Genomic DNA, 20,101 nt, shown 5'->3' with positions numbered 1-20,101 from the left:
TCAAAAAAAAAAGACAAGCCCCCACCCCAAGACCAAATCGCTAAAACTAATGAAGACAATGTTAAAAAGACAGCCTCTGAATATCAATGACAAGCGAATTCACTCTAAAATGAAAATTATATTCTGAAAATGAATTTAAAATAACTGTTTGGGATCCATATCAGGAATAGGTTTGACTGTGAGTAACTGAGATTCTAAATAACAGTGGCTCAAGCTAAATGGGAGTTAAATTTTCTTTTATTAATACATTCTAGGCCTGGTGTTGTGGCTCTGTCCCACTAAGCCCTCAGGGAACCAAGCTCGACCCCAGCTCATCACTATCTCAGTGCTTGGATTATCCTCATAGTTTAAGTTGGTTGCTAGAACTCCAGCCATTACATCTGCATTCCAGTAGCATGGTGGAAAGGCATCTATCAGCTGTCTTTCGAAGAAGTTTTCAGGAGACTGACACATGACACTTCCACCTACATCCTATTGGCCAGAACATAGCTAACAGAGAAACCAAGAAATGTATTCTGGGTTTTTTTTTTAAGTTTATTTATTTATTTATTTATTTATTTATTTAGTAATCTCTACACCCAACACGGGCCTCTAACCCATGACCCCAAAATCAAGAGTTGTATGCTCCCCTGACTGAGCCAGCCAGGCACCCCAAAATGTATTCTGTTCTTACAGGTAGCCAGGTGCCCAGTTATAATCCAGGAGTTCTGCTACCATGGACAAAGGAGATAGTAGATAATGAGGGATAATTAGCAGTCTCAGCCTTAGGATCCTTGAAGAAATAAAAGAAGGATAACACGCATTAAAAAGAACAAAACAGTGGATTTTTGTTTGAATTTAAAACCTCTGCTCTTAGATATCATTAAGAGAATGAATAAACAAGCCTTAGATTAGGAGAAAGCATTCGTAAATCATATGTCTGATGGTGGACTGGATCCAAAGTAATATTTTTAAAAAACTCTCAAAACTCAATAATAAGGAAAAAACAACCAATTTTAAAAATGAGCAAAGATTCGACTAGACTCTTCGCCAGAGAAGATATGCAGCTGACAAGTAACTGCACGAAAAGACACTCAACATCATTAGTCATCAGAGAAATAAAATTAAAGCCACAATGAGATACTGCTTCATGCCTATCAGAATGGCTAAATGAAAAAGACTGTCCATACCAAGCATTGGCAAGGATGTGGACCAGCTGGTGCTGTTGTATGGGAATGTAAAATGTTGCAACCGCTTCGGAAAAACAGTCTAGCAGTTTCTTAAAAGCTACACATATACTTACCATGTGACCCAGCCATTCCACTGCAAGGTATCTGCCCACAGGAGATGTGTGTGTCTACAGAATGTCTTATAACTGGATTCTCTTAGCAGATTTACTTGTACTAGTTAAAAACTAGACAGAACCCAAATATCCATTAAGAAGTAGGTAAAAAAGCAAATTGTGGCACATCCAAACAATGGAATACTGCTTCCCACTACAAAGGAATGAAGTCTGATACACACATCAATAGGGACAAATCTCAAGATAATTGTGCTGAGAGCATGGCTTCTATTTGATTTCATTTACATGAAATCCTAGAAAATGCAAAGCAATTTATGGTTACAAGGAGAAGCTCACTGGTTGCCTGTGGACTGGGGATGGGAGGGATGGAGAGAGGCAGGAGGGGGAGATTCTGGGGCACAAGGAAACTTGGGGGGGAATGGATATGTTTGTTTTCTTGATTGTGGTGATGGGTATGTACAGTTGTCAAAGTTTATCAAATCGTACATTATATGTCAGTTATAGTTCAGTAATGCTGCTGGGAAAGGGAAACAGAAGGAACGTGACTTTGTGAAACAGCGAGGTGGAATGAAGAAAAGATGGATATGAAGATTGTGGGAATGAAAAATACTCATTGCATTAAAATTGCTTATTTAAAAACAAAGGAAGAACGTTAATACGTGGATAAATTCTCGACCGGACACAGTTAAAGAGAGAATTAGTGAACCAGAAGAGAGTTCTGAGGAATATTCTCAGAGCACTGCCCAGAAAAAGAGAGAGAAAAATAGAAAAAGGTAGTTAAAAGACATGGGGGATAGTCCCAAATATGTTTAATAGAAGTTCTACACGAAGAGACTGGAGAAAATGACTGAGAAGCTGTACTCAAAAACTTAGGAGTTTCTCAGAATTTCCCAGAATGGAAGAAGAGATATGTCTTCACCAAGTAATATGCTCGTCGAGTAATGAGAATTTTAAGGAAGTAAATACTCCACTTCAAAACCACAGAGGGAAATTGCATTAAATCAAAAATGAAGGGAAAGTCTTAAATTTTACCCTCGACAGCCTATCCACAAAAGAGTAACAGTAGCTTCCCGAACAGCCTATGGCAGCCTTTTGGGCAATCTTCCAGGGGCTGAAAGAAAATTAAACAGTCTGCCTCAAACTCCATACCCAGCTGAACCCTGATTCAAGAGTGATGAGGAAATCAGGACATTTTACAGAAGAGAAGGGCGCAGCCCAGCCCTGCGGCGCTTGACCAGTTCAAGGTTGGGGAGAGGAGGAAGCCCCTCTCACGTGTGCTTGGTCATCCAGCGCTGGCCTCTATTTCTCACAGAAGCTAGAGGGAGAGAAGAAGGGCTGGATCTAACTTCCAGGTTTGCGGTATGGGGCTCCTGGAAGTGCGGCTCGTCCACCATGTTGCCGGTCTTCTGTTAGGACAGGAGAAGGAGATGGGATTCCAGGCCCCAGCTCGGTTTTCAGTCCTGCATCGTAGCAGGAGGGCAAGCCGAAGGGAGGGAGGCCCTGGCTTGGGGAGGAGTGCAGGGACACAAGAGCCTCTCGAGGGTGGCGCCTTCTAGACTCTCTCTCTGTCTTCCAGATTGTGGACAAGAATAACCGCTACAAGTCCATAGATGGGTCAGATGAGACTAAAGCCAACTGGATGAGGTGAGTCCTGCTTTCTGCTGATTTCCTGGGAGCCTTGCCCAAACTCCGGAAAGGAAGCCAAGGGAGTGTGCTGGGGCCTGTGAGGTCTCCAGTGGTGGAGGCCCCCGAAGGCCCCGGGACTGCTGTTTGCAGGGCTTGGGATGTGTGGAGCTCTGGGGGACCCTCTTGCTTCCCCAGCCTTCCATCGGGGGGCTCTGGAGGAGGCCTGTGGGTTACAGAGGGACCCCTAACGTCTGCACATTTGTCTCTGTTTCTGGAGTGCCCAGGGCCCCCCGCTCTGGGCAGCATTGCCCCCACGGAGGGGGCGTCCCTCCACCTGGGGCTCTGACCTCTCTCACGGGGCCAGCTCCTGCCGGAGGGGTGCAGGACTCATCCCAGTGCAGCTGCCAGCACTTGTTGAAGTGGCCCCGTGGAAAAGGAGGCTTCTGGCACAGTCCCTAGCTCAGTTTTCGATGGTACTTGCTGCCCGGGCATGAGTACTTTCAAGAGGGGTTTTACTGTCGTGCCATGTTTGGGACAGAAGTTTGCACCAGGAGGATCCTTCCTGGCCAGCCAGAGAGAGCAGGAGACTGGCCCAGGGCTGCCCAGGAGTGGCTGGACTGAGCCTGGACCTGAGCACTCAGCCCACAGCTCTCCTTTTGGGTCTGTGCTGCTGGCCCGGGCAGGGGTGCCAGGGCCCTGCCCAGAGGGGTCTGTGTGCTGTGTGGGAGTTCAGGCTTGCACTGGCACGTCCTTGGTGCCCCTCTCTGGGCCCCAGAAGGGGTGACGGCGTGTGGATCTGGGCTGGGAGGGGCAGGAGAGCCTCGGATGGGGCCCTCTGTGGGCGTTTGTGCGGTTCTGTGACCCGTGGTGGTGGGGGGATGCTGGAGAGGTTGTGCTCGGAGGGAGGGCAGTCAGGAACTTTCTAAGAGGGCGTTTGCTGTATTTCAACTCTGCCACCTTCCAAGCAAACGAGGAGAAGTTGGTTGGAGGTGGGGAGGCTATGGTGAGGTCTGCTGTTCCCTTCCCCGGGGCCTTCCTGCCCACCTGTGCTCCCCACCTGAGAGCTGCGGATGGGGGGCTGGGAGGGCGAGAGGGGCTTCGGCTTACACTCTCCAGAGCATGCTGGGATTTGTCCTCTTATTTGTCGGGGCGGCTCTTCTCACTGCCACTTAACAGGAGCAGAAGCAGAGGTGCCCAGGGACAGGTGGACCCCTCCCTCTAGCCCCCTTTCACATCCTCTGGTGCGCTGGTGCCCTGCAGGGGCCTCCGAGAAGGCCACGGACACAGTCCTAACCGCCTTCAGCCCGACCACCCGGTGCCAGTGTCAGCTCGGCCCTTGTAAGTCCCCACCCACTTGCAGAGCCGACCGTGTAACGGGGCGCCCTCGATGGTCTGGCCCTCCCGGTCCTCCCAGGACTCCCACCTTCCACCGTGGAAATTGGTTTTTTTCAGCTGCAGTTGGCGAATGAAGGCACAGAGAATGTGCTGCACGGGCCCAGATGACAGAGCAGGGGGCCTTTGAGCTGGGCCCTGCCAGGGGCCAGGATTGCATTTGAGGGCACTGTGACCAGGGCCACAGAAGTGGGGACCGGAGCACCGGCCTGGGCTTCTGTTCCCTGTGGCTCCCGCCTGGCTCTAGGCAAGCAGAGGAGAGTGTGTCTGAGTGCAGTCTGGCTTCAGGGCCTTTCTGCACCATTGCTTCCGAGGCTCCAGAAGCTTTGCAGGCCGAGCGGATTCTGTGCCTCGATGCCACCCATCTCTCATCTTTCACCCTGGGGAAGAGGCTTTACCACAACCCTCGGGAAAGACATCATCTGAGCTAACTTAGCGATCATCCGACGCCCCAGAGATTCTGACTGCATCGGGCCGAGGGTGAGCCCACGGTATTGGTATTTCTAAAGCTCTCCATAGCGAGTCTGACGTGCTGCTCTTGAGAGCCCCTCCTCTGTTCGGCCCTTCCTGCTACAGCGGTGACACCGAGGCCCAGAGCAGGGCAAGATCTTACGCTAGATCATGCCGTCAGGGGCGGAACCAGGACTGGAACCTGTCTCTGACCTCTGGGCCCATGTTCTTTCTGCTTGTGCACAAGGGCCCAGGCGAAAGCATGGCCTCCTGGGCTGTGGGTGGGGTGGGTTCTGCTTCTGCTGCCTTGCTGGCCTGGGGTCTGTCCTCGGCCCATCCTGTCCTGTCTGCCAGCCCCTTCTGATGCAAGATGGCCCCAGGGCAGTCACAGCTGCTGGGGCCCCTCTCATTCAACACTCAAGGAGTAGGTGGGGGTTGGGGGTGTGGTTTGTTGCCACGGAGATGTCCCTCTGGTGGTAGTTGGAGGGGAAAGCCAGTTCGTGCTGGGAACCTGCCTTCCCCCTTAATGTATAGCTTCCTTTTGCGATTGCTCATTCCTGTGTGCAGACATCCGCTCTTGTACTGTGACAACTTAGGGTCTTGTGCGGGATTGGATGGAGTTGGTGAGTTTTTTCAAAAAATTAAGTGGTGGGCCGGGAAGAGAACGGGCATCAACGTAATGAGTGTTGACTTTACGGCATCCCTATGCTAGGGGCTCTGCATTCATGAGATCGGTGGTCTGAAACCAGGGGCTGTTTTGCCACTCACCATGTTGGGTGGTCACAGGTCTGCGAGTAAATGCCAAGGATGCTGAGAAACGTCGTATATGGCCCGGGACGCCCCTTCCCACTCACAAAGAAGTTTCTAGCCCCAAATGCCAATAGTGGTGAGACTGAAAAACCCCTCAGGAATTCCTCCTGGCGGCCCTGGAAGGTGACTCTAGAATTAGCACCCTCATTTTATAGAGGGGGAGGCGGGTTTGCTCAGGAGACTCGGCGTCTAGCTCCAGGTCGCTCTGAGTGCGGGGCCCGGGCCCCTGGCGCTGTCTTGGCTTGGTAACAAAGCCCCAGCCTTCCTTGACCCTGAGCCACGGTGCTCTGGGTAGGTGGGGTGGGGAGGTGAGGGCTGAAGGATCTTTGTGCCCCCTAGCCTCTTGCCGAGGTTAGGGGAGCAGCCGGAGGAGTGACTCGGGCTCCGGGTTTCCCCTTTGGGTTCCTCTCTTGGGTGGTTCTTGCTCAAGGTCTCAGTCAGTCAAGCAGCCCCTGGCTACTCTGCAGATGGAAGCCAAGGTCACTCCTGGCCTCCGTCAGCGTGGAACTTGTCTCCCGGTGGGTGCTCAGGGACTGCTCACGTCCTACCCCCGAGCGGCCAAAAGGCCACAGCGGCCGACCCCAGAAGAGCTGCTGCTAGCCAGGACTGGAGTCGGAGGGGAGCCTCCACACACCCAGAGGTGGGGGCCTGGGGGGCACTTGGGAGCCAGGGAGGGAGACAAAGAGAGCTTTCTGTGACCACACCCTAATCACGGGCGTCACCAGCGAGGCCACACGCCGGGAAGCCCGCTGTAAATAGTCGCCCTGTTTAAATATTCTTCCTGTGAGCCATCTGTGAGGCAATGGCCTGCTCCCAACCCCAGTGAGGACCCTTTGTTCCTGCGGAGGGCTTTAAAGCTCTCGGACATCACTGCTTTCCCCTCCCTCGTAACGACCCCCAGGTCCGTGTGCTTGCTTCTCCTGACCCGGCCGGGGAGAGGGTTCTGGAAAAGGCTGAGTGCACAGCCCGGGCTCTCCCAGCTAGCCAGGGCTAAGGCAGGGCCTGCCACCGAAGGCGTCTGACTCGGGCCGCGCTCCCACCCACTACGCCGCACCCCTCCCGCCCTCCTGCCCTCCGAGGAGTAGGGGAAGGGGCCTCTCGCTAGGAGGAGGGTGTGGTGGTGGTGAGCGGGCGAGGGTGCCCAGGTGCCTCCTGGCTCCGCAGCTGGGGGCCGGCAATTAGGAAGGAGGAGGACCACCCGCCCTGACGGTCATTTACCCAATTGTGCTTTGTGGGATATTCAACCCAAGGAATGTGGCGCCCCTGGCCGAGCGCAAGAGGAAACCCAAGTTCTCCAAGGAGGAACTGGACATTCTGGTCACGGAGGTGACCCACCACGAAGCGGTTCTCTTTGGGAGGGAGACCATGCGGCTGTCCCATGCCGACAGGGACAAGATTTGGGAAGGCATAGCTCGGAAAATCACCTCCGTCAGCCAGGTCCCCCGCTCCGTCAAGGACATTAAGCACAGATGGGATGACATGAAACGAAGGACCAAGGACAAGCTGGCCTTCATGCAGCAGTCCCTGTCGGGCCCCGGGGCTGGGGGCCGGGCCCCCACCATCATGCTCACTGCCCACGAGAGGGCCATCGAGTCAACCCTGCTCACAGCCCGTTCCGGGCACAACTTCCCCAGGGCAGAACTGGATGGCACCGACAGCCCCTCGACCAGCTGTGAGTACCGCCGGCCTCCCCTCCCCGGGCCCCCGCTGCCTGCTCCCCAGCCTCTTCCTCCTCCTCGGCCATTGCCCCCTTCCCTCACCTTCTCCTCTCTTCTGTCCTTCTCTGTGTCATCCAGTCTTCCCATGCACCCTTCCCTCCTTCTCCCGCTCTGTCTTCTCCGCCCCTTTCCGTTCATTCATTCTAGAATACTTCCTGAACTCTGTGCCAGGAGCTGTGCTGGGAGCTGGGAAGACAGAGTTGTATATATAAAACCTACACCGGCCCTGCTCTTGGGTCGTCCCTAGACTTGTGGGAATACACGAGCTTTAAGTCGTTGTGTGAGGACAGTCGTAAGGAAGGGCTGAAGGGTGGACGCAGGAGGTCCTGAGAGCGGCGCTGACTTCCTGGGTGCATGACCTTGGCCACCTGCACAGTGACCCTCGGGCTCTGCGCTCACAAGGGCACTGTCCCGGCTTTAACGAGTTGCTTTTGCCTTCCTGAAGTTCCTAACAGTCTTTGAACAAGGGGTCCTGCATTCAGATTTTGCATTTGGCCCTGCCAGTTCCGTAGCAGCCCTGTCTGAGGGCCAGGGGCTGAGGATGTGGCTCTCCCCGGGGAGTGGGGAGTGGAACTGAGAGGCGGAGGGTGAGTAAGAGTTAACTGGGCCTCAGCGTGGGGCGCGGGGAGGGGAGCGGAGAGCCTCCAGGCCCAGAACTGCATGTACAGAGGCCCTGCATCAGGAAGGCGCTTGGCACGTTCCAGGACAGAGAGGAGCCAGGGAAACCCAGTGTAGCAGGCGCGGGGGAGGGGGCGCGGGAGGAAGCCAGCCAAGTCTTCAGGGCCCAGGCCACAGTGGGGGGGCAGGGGGGGCGATCAGTCCTTTCTTTCTCTCTCTCTTCCTAACGTCTTTACTTCTGTGTTCTTTTGCTGAGCTTCTGCGCCATGCTGCCAACTCCCACTCCTCACGGTCCTCTGCCTCTCTCTTCCCCGCTAAGGCTCTGGTGAGATCTGCCTGTCTCACCAGGTCCGCTCCCCGTCCCTACTGCCCCCACACCCCCTCCACGTCTCTCTGCCCCATTCTCCTGGGCTTCCTGTGTCCTGGGAGGGACTTGGATGCCAGGGGCCCGACTGCGGTCATCTCTGGGCCCAGCAGCCTATAGTTGGGGCTGTGGTTCGAGTTGGGGCTCCCCTGAGTAGGGGGAGCAGTCAAGACCCTTCCGTGCTGGGGCTGCACCCCCTTCAGTTCTGGCTTCTGCACACACCCACTGCCCACCCTCGGCCCACAGTCCCAACCGGAGCCCGGCCTCTGAGAGATGGAGCAGGGTGGGAGGACTCCAGGGAAGTCAGTGGCTGGCCAGCCCCGGGAAGGTGGTTCACAAAGACCCTGCTTCCCTTCCAAGGCCCCTCGCTGTTGGGATTGGGATTGTGCTAATTTCCTGTTTGGCTAGGGCTCCTGACAGGTGGCCATTCGGAGTCAGTTCTTCAGGACTCAGAAAGGAACAGAGACCATCCAGTCTGACTTCCTTGCTATGTAGACAAGGCAGCTGAGTTCCAGAAGCAGAGGTGGCCCCCGAGCTAGATTCAGAACCAGGACTCGAGCCCCGGTCCCGCCAGCTCCCTGTGAATCAGTGTTTTGCTAAGTTTCAGGGTGATTCCACCCAGTTTTGAGAAAAAGAAGGGGGCCTAGAACCCAGTGAAGTCCATTCCCTAAATCCTGCCCTGCTCTCTCCTCCATCTCCCTAAGACGGAAGGTAATGAGGTTACCAAATGTGACCTGGGCTGGGCAGGGGGCCCGGGACCCCTCCCCTGCAGGCTCGGCCAGCCCCCTTTTCCCGGCCAGCCAACCAGCTGTTAGAGCACGAGGCCAGGGGCTGTGTGGAAGGAGGCCCTGGAAGGAAGGGAGCACCATCACTTCAGCCCCGCCCTCTCCTTCCAGCCCTGCCCTGCCAGAATGGGGGTCCTGGGATCCCCGGGGTGGGGGGATGGCAGCTGTCCCACCAGGTGTGGTTATGAGTAACTGGGCTCTTCCCCAGCCGGCCCAAGGGAGGCCCTGGAACCCTGGGGAGGCGTGCGTGCGGCTGGGGGCAAGATGAGTCTGTCTGTCCTCCCCGTCACCTCCCCTGGGGGTGGTTCTGAATTTAGCCCCTCTGGGACAGGCAGGGAACCTGTATATCTTTTATTCCTGCCATGGGAATCAGCTCCTAACCTTGCTCCCAAGAGAGCCGAGGCCGGCGTGTGCAGGGGCTGGGCCCCTTTCCCTGTGACTGGCTGCGAGGGGGAGCCCTCTGTGTGAGGGCGCCTGCCAGCTATCAGACACTCCCGGGTGGCCCACCTGGGGGGTCGAGGTGGCTCTCCTGCTCTGCACCCTCCAGTCTGACTGTCGCCCCCGCGCCACCCCGTGCCTCCCAGCTCCAGCCGGCGGCCGCCCCCTGCGCTCACTTAGAGCTGCAGATTCTTGCCAGGCCACAAGGGGGCCCAGGCAAGGCGGACGCGGCCGCTCCGAGCGCCTCTTGGCAGGTGTGGCTCATGAGGCTTTGCCAAGCTCCTTCCTGTCCGCTCTCTTGTTTAGTTTCCTTGACAACCCTGCTAGGTAGGCAAGTGGTTGGGTAGGTGGACAGAGCAGGCACCATCCTTGCTCTGCTGAAACTGAGTCACAGAGAGATGAAGGGAGCCACGGGGTCCACCTGCCACTGTCACTGGGCCTGGGCTCTCCAAGTCCCCTGACCTGGGCTCTCCCGCGAGAGTGGTGCCGTTCCTGCAAGAGGAAGGGGGCCTGGGCAGTACTCACGCCCACCCTACTCCCCAGGGGCGCCTGGCCCGCATGCCTCAGGGATTTGGGGAGCAGGGGCGTCTCTGTGGGTGGGTGGGGAGCAGGCAGGTGCTGAATGAGGCTCAGGGGTGGCAGGGCAGGGGGACTGGAGAGTGACTTGGGGGTGGGCCCAAGCCCAGGGCTGCCCCCTTTCTCTCTGTTGTAATCATTTGCCCTTTTTTGTTTCTATCCCCCAAGATGATGAAGATGAGGAGGCCCCCGGGCCCTCGAGGCAGCCTCTGCGGGTGCCCCTGCAGCAGCCCGCGGAGGAAGAGGCCCACCTGGCCAGGCCCACCCTGCTCCGCTCCTCCTCCTCCTCAGACCAGTCCGAGATGGTGGGCCCCAAGCCGGAGGCCCTACCCCGGCCCTCACCCCAGGCCCAGGCCGCCTGCAGGACCCCTCGGCCACACCCCAGCGCGCCCAGCACAGGCCTTGACTGGCAGCTCCCCCATGCCCACGTCCAGCAGACTGAGGCGTTCCAGCAGATCTGCCGGGAGCTGGTGACCGTGCACCAGGACATGGCAAACAGCATGCACGCCATCGGCCAGACCATGGCCGAGCTGACCAGCCGCGTCGGTCAGATGTGCCAGACGCTGACAGAGATCCGGGACGGAGTTCGGGCGTCTCAGCGGGGGCCCGACGGGGTAGCCCCCACGGGCTCGACCCCTCAGGCCGAGGCGCCCCCGGCAGAGCCCCCGCAGGCTTCCCCGCCACCGGCCCCTGCACGGACTACCAGGTCTCGGAAGAGAAAGCACAATTTCTAACCCAGCCAGTCTACAGGAGGAGGAAGAGAGATGGAGGACGGGTGCCTGGCCTCGAGACGGGAGCCGGTCTCTCATGTCTGGGACCGATGACCCCTGTAGGATACCGGGGAGACCGCCATCTCCTCCCCACGCGCAGGTCGGCGGCCCTGGGCTCCAACAGAGTGTGCATCCAGCCCCAGGCCCTCATCTTTGGCCGATGCCGAAGATGTGGGCAAAGTTGCCTGCCTGACGCTTGCTTGTGCCCGAGCGGCGGCCTCCTCCTGGTCTGCGCCCACGGCAGCGGGCCTCGTGGGGAAGAGGGTAGCAAGAGCGGGGAGCATCTGAATGGAATCCTGCTTGCCAACCTCAGGGCTGCCACAGCCGCCTCCTGCGCCCTGATTCTGCTGCTTCCGAAGGGGCTGAAGCCTGAGGTTGGGCAGGGGGAGCCGAGCCCTCCCAGGAGGGGCCCGTCCTCTCCTTCCCCAGGGCTCCGAGCGCGGCGGGTGGTGCCCCTGCCTTGGCCTTCCGCTTGCCCTTGCGGTGCGTGTGCTCAGCTGCTGTGCTTGCCTTTTGTGTGGAATGGGGAGAAGAACGGGATGGCGTCGGAGGAAGGAGGAGGTGCCCTGGCGTTCCTAGAGCACCTTATGCTTTCCCTGCATTTGCAGATGTGTGATCTCAGTGGGTTCTGGGGACAGCCAGAGACGCGGCCACGCCCGGTCTTCCTGTCACCGTTATGACCAGCATCGCCTGCATTTCACAGATGACAGATGACACAACAGTTAGTCGGCAGGGGGCGGGGGTGGGGCGAGGGGGGCGCCAGGCCCGGAAGCCGGGTCTGTGGATTTGCCCGGCTCCCCAGCCCCGTCAGAGGCCAGATCCGGGCTTGGGAGGGGCGCTGCTCCTTGACTCTGCTCTCCTGGGTGCCCGCGGGAGGCAGTAGTAGTATTTAGGAGGTGAGTCCCCGGCCCCGCCCTGGCACTAAGGCCGACGGCCGGGGCGCGGGGGAGAGGCAGGGCCCAAGCCTCGGCACCTGCAAGGTGACTCCTCCTCTGGCTTCTAGAAGAGCCCAGCAGGGCGCCTGTCCCAGCCAAGTTCCAGCATGCCTTGCCTCCGCTTGCTTGGGCTGCATATGCATCAGCTACACACATCTCTAGCTTCACGTTTCACGTGGGAGTGCGGAGAGACAGGCAGGCTCCTCGAGCCAGCGAGCGAGGTGGGCTGGCAGTTGCAAGCTTAGCTCTGACCCAGGTGTAGCTCAGCTCTGTGTCCTCTTTGCTCCCCCCCGCCCCTCCCTGCACCCCCCGGCCCACCGTCTCCCACGTCTGCCCCCTAGAGCCATGGCGGGGGCCGGGGGGGGCCGCTCTCCCCAGTGCCTGCTCTGGCTGTTTGTGGAGCACTGCTTCTAAACCCAGACCACGCTTTGTCCCATGTCGAGAGCGTGGGGGACACCTGCAATGTCCCTGTGGCCTCAGCTCCATCTCCCCACTCTTTGGTTCTTTTGGGGGCTCCTGCTACCCCAGACCGCACACTCCCCTGTCCGACAGCCCAGTGGCTTGATTATCGCCCGGCATTCCCCTGCCCTCCAGTGCTGGAATCCAAGATTGCCTTCCCGAGTCTTTTTGTTAAGATGGCAATAAAAAGAAATTGATCTCACACTTGGAACGCACCCGGTCTCCAGGATCTTTCTTTGGTGTATATTCTCTTTCTTCGCTTCCTGTGAAAACCTCGAGGCCCCCAGAGCAGGGCTTAGATGACTGAGGGAAAGCATGCCGGCCAGAGGGGCTCCAGCGCCGTCGGCATTTCCCGAATCCCAAAGTACTCAGATGCCCTGTGTCGGGCGCCGCGCTAGCTGGCCCCGTGAGGAAAAGGATGGAACCGAGGAGCAGAGCGAGACAAAGCAGCCACATAGGAAACCGTGCAGCCGTGTTTAAAGTCTCTGCACAGCACAAGCAGGGCGTGGCTGAGGGAATTTTACCTTCTGCTCCCTAAAAATTGTTAGGGGTCCTGGAAAAAAAAAAAGTCACCATCTCTGGCAGGAGACTCCAGAAGGGTCAGGGGCTATCCATTTGCCAGTGTACTTCAGGGACCAGCCTGAGGCATGAACTTTCTGGGGGGACACCTCCCCACTGATCCTGGTATCTGTCTGTCACAGGCAAGACCCTGTCCTCCGAGAGCTGAGGCTTTCAAAGTAACCAGAGCGGGTCCTCCGGGTCCCTTTGGGAGTCTCCTTAGAAGAGAAGGGGCCTCCTAACCTGGGCATTGCCCTGGCTTACTCCCAGTCACACAGAGAGGTCCTCCCAAGCAGGAAATCCCTAAGTCCTGACCAGGGATCTATCCCCTCTCTGGAAGGTTCCAGCCCGCCTTTGACCTCCTGGGACCCAGGTCATCCGATTTCTGCCACAGGCAAAGATACTGTGAAACTGGGCCCAGGGTCTTCTGCAGCCTGGTCTAGGTGCTGACCAGTAACTGGCAGACCCCTCCCTCTGGTCCTGGGGAGGGAAAGGATCAAGTTGGAAGCAAAGGGGACAGAGAGATGAAGAGCCTGTGAACTTCAGATGAAATTTCTGTAGTTTCTTTTTCTTGGCTTCAGTGGGGATTATGGGTCTAGCACATCAAAACAGGAAGGCGAAACTGGGGCCAGTGGTTAGAAGTGAATGGGCAGCCAATTTTTACAATTTCCCTTGTCAGATGGGGAAGTCCCACCAAAGGGTCTGAGGCCTCCAGCCGCTTTACAGGCTGGCTGGGTGATGTTCTGTCGGAGGTTGGGTGACCCTCCGGTGGGTGGATGCATGACCCAAAGACCTGTCCAGCTCGAGACCTAAACACTGTGAGAAAACGGAGCTCAGCCTCTTCTTGGTCACTCTTTCCCATCTCTGCCCTCCGTGACTGGTGCAGTTTCCTTGCATCAGAGACATACCCACTGAGCAGGACCATCTGAGCCTGGCCTTTCTCTGCTCCCACTCCAACAAAATGGTTGCCCCATGGGTTATTTTCTCTCTTCTGTTGGAACTGATAGTCATTTCCTGACCCAGCGAGAAAATATGGTGCATTTGATAAGGCACAGTGGGTGAGGTGTGAGAGTGTTGTCTTAGTGCTTATCTGTCCAGTACCCAAAGTCAGCAAGGAGTTCAGAATAAAAACTATCCATTCTCATCATGAAACTTTCAGTCGAGAACACATGCCCCCCCCCACTACCACCCACCCCTTTGATTGCTTCAAAGGGCGTCAACTCTGTGGGTCTGATTTGAAAAGCTATCAGATGAGCTCTATTATTTGTAGAGTGGCCTGCGTTAGCCATTTTCCGCCTCCTTCTGACATACACTGTGCCTTCTCTCCAACGAAGTAGTGACCTGGAAACTCAACAGATACAGAGATTTTCACTCCCTAAGAGCCTTGTCTTCCAGGGAGGGCTCTCGGAATGGGACAGGCGTGGCTCTTCATAAAGGGATTATCGTATGGGGACAGAAGGATTCTTGGAGTGGATCAAACCATTGGGGGTTACTGCAAAATACTTACAAGAGGGAGATCTGATTTGAGGTCATCTGTGTTGGGACTTAGCTTGGCTCCATTCAGCATCTTGAGGGGACTGGTTGTTACGATTTGCTGAGAGTTGCCAAAAATGTCATATTTCACGTGCCAAGTTTCAAAACAACCAAATATAACCAGATGCTGAACAAATTTTGATCTGTCTTGGAAGATTGTGATCACTGCAAAGATTTGGAGTTCTCTTCCTAAACCTTGATGTTTGTCGGGCAGGAAACCACCAGGAGGTAGAAAGGGAAATTGACCTGAATCTTTCTAAAGTTTCGGACGTAGTCTAGAAGTTGCTCTTTTGAAGAAATCCCTGATAGTTAGGTGTTCCTCATCTCTTTTTCTCCTAAAGTTGGATGCCAGAGAAAATAATTCTAGCTTTTAGAGCTTGATGATTGCTTAAACACCCCCCAAAAAAGAGAAGAGCGTCTCTCTCCTTGTGCTCTGTGATCCAAGTGATTCTTGTGAGGGAATATGAATGAATGGTTTGCCTTCCGAATCTGGGAGTAGGAAACTTTGGATCTACCCCAGTTCTGTACTAACCACAAGGGTGATTAATTCTGGATGTCAAACCCCAGGCTCTCGCTAAAATTGGGGACTGGAAAATATTTTGCACATTCAGAAGGAATCTCAGATCCAGAGAAAAGCAGACCCCTGTGCTACAGAGTTGTGACTTGGAAGTATTCGTTCGGAAAGACTTCTCTAGGCCAGGGGTCCTCTTTTCCTTTCCCCAGGTTCTTCGTTAGTGGCGTGACTCGGCATCCTGGATATCACAGTATGGTCTTCACAGCTCAGGGAGACCAGTGCTCATGTCTGATTCTGACAAGCGCAGATACGTTGAGGCTAAGTTCCTGGACCCAAGCAAGTTCCGAGGATCTAAGTGCCAAAAATCCTGCAAGTGTGACCCCCGCCCCTCCCCACCTGCTTCTCTAAACACGGGTGAAGCAGCCAAAAGCTCGTGTTTGCACTCCTGTCCCCCTTGGCCTCACTCCCGCAACCCGGGGGTCCGCGCTGCAGCCTGTTACTAGGTGGCTTGGTCCCTGGACTCTAGTGGTCCCCCTTGTAAGGTCATGGCCTTCTCCAGGGCCGAGTAGAACAGAGTCCACAGGGGACTGTCCCCGACGACATGGGGCAGGATGTGCTCGAGGGTGCTATATGCCTGAGGCTCGGCGAATGTAGATTCATAATGTGGCTGGCCACCAGGACCACCACCAGTCCTGGAATTGGCGTTCATGTGTGTCTTTTTCTAGGGGGTGGCCGTGGGGGTAACTGTAGTAATTGCTTAACAAGGAAAACTTGGAAAATACAGAAAAGAAAATGATAGAGCAGATCCACCTGTAACGGATAATCAGTCACCAGTAAAACATTTCCTTCAAGTAGCTTACCGAGCGAGGCTTGTTTTTAAAGCATGGTTGGAACTGTAGAGTAAATAGCTTCCGGTCTTACTGTTCTCACTCTGCGTTCTATCAGGACAGGACCGTTGTTCCACGCCAGGAAAGATCCATTGAAAACATTTTTCTATAGATGAGTAACATTCCATCGTACGAATGAATATACCACGGTTTACTAAGCCGTTTCTCCAATATTAGACGTTTCGATGTCTTTGCTTTTGCACTATGGTAAACAATGATATAGGCAGGGTGGTGGTCGGTAGAGTTTGTCTACTTGGTCTGCATCTTATGGGTCCTTTTTAAATTTTCCAAAAATTGCGACAAAACGCACATGACATAAAATTGACCATTTTAACCACTTTTTTTTTTTAATTGTACAGTTCAGCGGCATTAAGTTCGTTTACATTGTGCACCCATCACTACCATCCATCTCCAGAGCTCTTTTCGTCTTCCCCAACTGAGACAGAACACCCATTAAGCCCTAATTCCCATTCCCCCGGCCCCACACGGCGGCACCACCCCCGCCCCCGCCACCACCGTTGTACTTTCTGTCTCCATGAATTTAGCTATTCGTCTAAGTACCTCATATAAATGGAATCTTACAGTATTTGTCCTTTTGTGACTGGCTTATTTCACTTACTATGTGTTTTCAAGGTTCATTCATGTGATAGCATGAATCAGAATTTGCTTCCTTTTTAAAGCCGAGTAAAATGCGATGTGTGTGTATTCCACATTCTGTTTATCCATTTATCCATGAGTGGACACTGGGGTTGCTTCCACTGCCTGATTATTGTGAATCATGCTGCTATGAATGTGGATGCACGAATACTTGTTCGCGGCCACATTGCCAAATTTGTGTCCCAAAGGGTCGTGCCAATTTACTTTCTCCCATTAGCGTGGGAGACGCTTTTCTAGCCAATAGGATGTTATCATTAAAAAAGAAGAGAGAGAGAGAAATCCATGCCAGTGAGACAAGGTGCTACTTTGTGTTCCGTGTTAATGATGCTGAATACTTTTCCTTTGTTCATTACCCCCTTGGATTGTTTTTCTGTGAATTACTCTTTACCCTGGACTGCCCCAAGTTAGGCCAGTCAGACAGACTTTGATTTCTTCCCTGGCTTTTGAGACAAACCATAGCGTGAGGAAAAGAAGTTCATTTTTGACTCCAAATTTCCTAGATGCTCGCATAGCACAGAGCCTTAAAACTCCAAACGATATCCTCTTTTGAGCTATATGTCTCTACTTCTCTGTACGTGTTACATCATCTCCTCTTTTGGAGGTGGCTGGTTAGGTGTTGGAAATGTCATTTCAGGGAGAGTTGGGGAAGGGAGTGATTCTGAGGGTTTGGCACAACTTTCAAGGTTATCTGGGCTTTTCTGAGTCGGCGCTTTACAGGCTCACATAGGAAAACAGACCTCAAAGCTCCACCTCCCATTTATTAGCTGTGTGACCTTGGGCAAGTCACTTACCTTCTCTGAGTCCTAGTTTCCTTACCTTAAAATAACTTAGATTAATGAGTAGTTGCTAACCTTCTCTTGTCTCTTATTTACCTCCCTCTTCTGTCCGCACTGGACACCCACTTTTTAAAGATAGTGATCTTTAGCATTTATTAATTGACCTTTGGGGCACCCTTGTCACATGGGTTATTTCTACTGGGCTTTGTGAAATACTGGAAAGAGTCCAAGAACCCCACACTTACCACCATCAGAGGCCCGCAGGTGTTTGGGGATCCGTGCGGTTGAAAGCTACTGAAGAACTGACCTGATCTGTCCAGTTTGCAATCATTTTTGTAGCTGGTGTCGAATTGTGTATTTACCAGAATCTGGGAGGTAGGCAGGGCAGCTGTCATTTCTAGTCTCAGAAAACAGAGATTCTTAGAGGCTCGGGGACTTGCTCGAGGTCCCACAAAACGGTGACATTGAGACCAGGGACTGGCCCCTAGCCGGCGTCCCGATCCTGGACAGGCAGGCTGCCCTTAGAGACTCTTCAGCACGTGCCACAAGCTTGTGGACCTCTGACCTGCCACGCCTGCCCGGCACCGTGCCTGGCCCCGGCAGGCACTCAGCCACGAGTGGCCCGTGCATTCTCACCTGTCCCCCTCGCCCCCAGGTACGTGGTCATCTCCCGGGAGGAGAGGGAGCAGAACCTGCTGGCGTTCCAGCACAACGAGCGCATCTACTTCCGGGCGTGCAGGGACATCCGGCCCGGGGAGCGGCTCCGGGTCTGGTACAGCGAGGACTACATGAAGCGTCTACACAGCATGTCGCAGGAAACCATCCACCGCAATCTGGCCAGAGGTGAGTGCCCACCCCAGGCGAGGGCCACGCCCGCCACCCCACGCAGGGGAAGCCAGAGCTGCTTCTCTAGGAGCTTCCTAAGAAATCCGATGGGAAATGCAGTCTACCAGCAAAGGGGAGACCCAGAGGGACTCGGGGGGGGGGGGGGCGGAGGAAGGGGGATGGGCAGCCGGTCTGGGTGTGAGCGGCAGCTCGGGGCAGGGCAGCAGGAACTCCCGCGTGTTCTCCTCCCCCAGAAACCCTGTTACAGACATTTGAGAGTGTCGAGAGACACAAGGCCCCAGAGCCAAGCACATGCATTGCATCAAAATGGGTCCTCTTTCCCCAAGTCCAACTGATGGAAAAGATGCTAGAAGGTGCCATTGGCTCAGTAGTAGCTAATGCTGACTAAGTAAGTCACATGCGCAAAGCAGCCATTCTATAGCGTTCACGTGCCTATCACGACAGGAGCGCCTGCCTGGTGAGCGAGCTGGGAGAGTTAGGTGGGTACTACCCAGAACACACCGAGAACAATGCCCACCTTGACTGCTGTGAGCCCTCAACTGTAAGCTCCTAATTCTAACGATCCCGTATGAGCTGTGATCCCCATCTCACAACTGTAGAAACTGAGCATCAGATAGATACAGTGACTCCCCCAGGGTCACGTGGCTAGGAAGGGCAGCGCTGGGTTTCTCATACACATCGGTCTCAGTGCAGGGTCTAGCCTCTAACTGAAAGTGTTATACGCCCTCCCTGACAAAACTAGTTTCTTCCCTGCTTCCTCCTGGTCTCCTCCTTGGAAGTCCCAATCCCAGGCTCTGCACGAACAGTCTCTATTAGAAGAAGAAGGTTGGAGGGAGGTGGGAAGGGGACCTTAGGTGTGGGTGATGGCCTGGTGGGTGAGATGTCCATCCAGGCTCCATTTAAGTGAGTCCTTGGAAAGTGGCTTAAAATACTCCCCAGCCCCTAGCCCTTTGCCTCAACCCCATCCTCAGTCTGGCCGAGGCAAACTGGCGAGTCCAGCTCCTTCTTTCCAGAGGACCTCCCTTGCACTAAAAATGCACATTCAAATACCCAGAGTCCACGTGGTTCCAAGAACCAGGGCTATACCCAAGCCCCACCATATCACATTCCTGACCAAACTACTTCTTGGAAATAAATCTTCACGTGGAGTATGAGCGGAGATGATGAAGAGGGGGTGGGGTGGCCCATTGCAATTAAGCTATTTTTAAAAACAAAACAGAATAAAGCAGATTGTGGACATGAATGCACGGCTGCTGCCTGACTTGGTAAAAGGTATCTGTGATTGGATGGGCAATGAGGAGGCCCAGTAGACGTACTCATCTCTTGTCTCCTTCTGATGTGGGGGTTGGGTACAGGCCGATTTCTCTCGGGAAGGCATGTTTCTATGATGAGATTGCCACGGTTTCCATTTGACCTCCGAAGATGCCTTATGTAAGCATGTCTGGTACCTAGTAGGAGCTCAATAAATCTTTGTCAAATGGATAAAAGAAGAAATGAATGAAGACAACCAAAAAGTCTCCACAAGAACCATATCACCAGAAGAAAAGAAAACCAAGCAAAGTCATATCTGAGGACACAGGTTCCGTCCCTTGGCCATAATCGTCTTGAATTTTGGATTTGTAATGTCCTTTCCCCCCCAGGTGTCTTCTCCAAAGCACCTCAAGCTGCAATCATCCTGAGAGAGCCCTGAGACCCAAGGGGAATGCTCAGAGAAGGGAGTGAGCTTTCAGGAGTGGTTCAAAGGAGGCATGGCAGAGAGATTTGAAATGAGATCCACGAAGACTTGTGAAGATACAGGAGGAAGGAGGGTCTGTTCCTGGCCAGGCTGAGCAGTAGGAAACAGGAAGGAGACCAAAAGGCACCGTGTGGGGCAGGGCCAGAGCAGTGGGGGGGGGGGGGGGGGGGGGGAGGCGGGGTGTTGGTCCTAAAGCCCTTGGGAGCAGTGGTGAGCTCAGTGGCCTTTGGGTGTGGAGATGTCTCTGTAGCCTGTAGCTTTGGCAGACTCTGCATAGTTGGTAGAGGCTTAGATTGGTGTGCCAGCCCCGCTCTGGAAAGGGGATCCCTACCCTCAGTCACTGAAGGTCTTGTGTGGAAGGTGGTTTCTTCT

General features: G+C 54.6%; 1 protein-coding gene across 5 annotated transcripts in view; it reads left to right on the top strand.

Annotated features, from left to right (window-relative positions):
- Positions 1–20,101, top strand: part of PRDM11 (PR/SET domain 11) — an 86,159-nt gene that overhangs the window by 53,281 nt on the left and 12,777 nt on the right. For 4 of the 5 annotated variants that reach the window (XM_064576602.1, XM_064576601.1, XM_045893852.3 and 1 more), the window contains 2 exons: positions 2,859–2,926; positions 17,804–17,991. In XM_064576602.1, the coding sequence (XP_064432672.1) occupies positions 2,859–2,926; positions 17,804–17,991 (256 nt within the window). Of the gene's footprint in view, positions 1–2,858; positions 2,927–6,810; positions 7,233–10,227; positions 12,426–17,803; positions 17,992–20,101 lie in introns of those variants that run through there. The other variant, XM_064576604.1, reaches the window with a different exon arrangement.

This window comes from Mirounga angustirostris, unplaced genomic scaffold (assembly GCF_029215605.1).
Source record: "Mirounga angustirostris isolate CCGP_5_RB_7025 unplaced genomic scaffold, mMirAng1.0.hap1 SCAF_13, whole genome shotgun sequence".
In the NCBI taxonomy this organism is placed as follows: domain Eukaryota; kingdom Metazoa; phylum Chordata; class Mammalia; order Carnivora; family Phocidae; genus Mirounga; species Mirounga angustirostris.
This window is presented reverse-complemented; position numbering and strand designations above follow the sequence as displayed.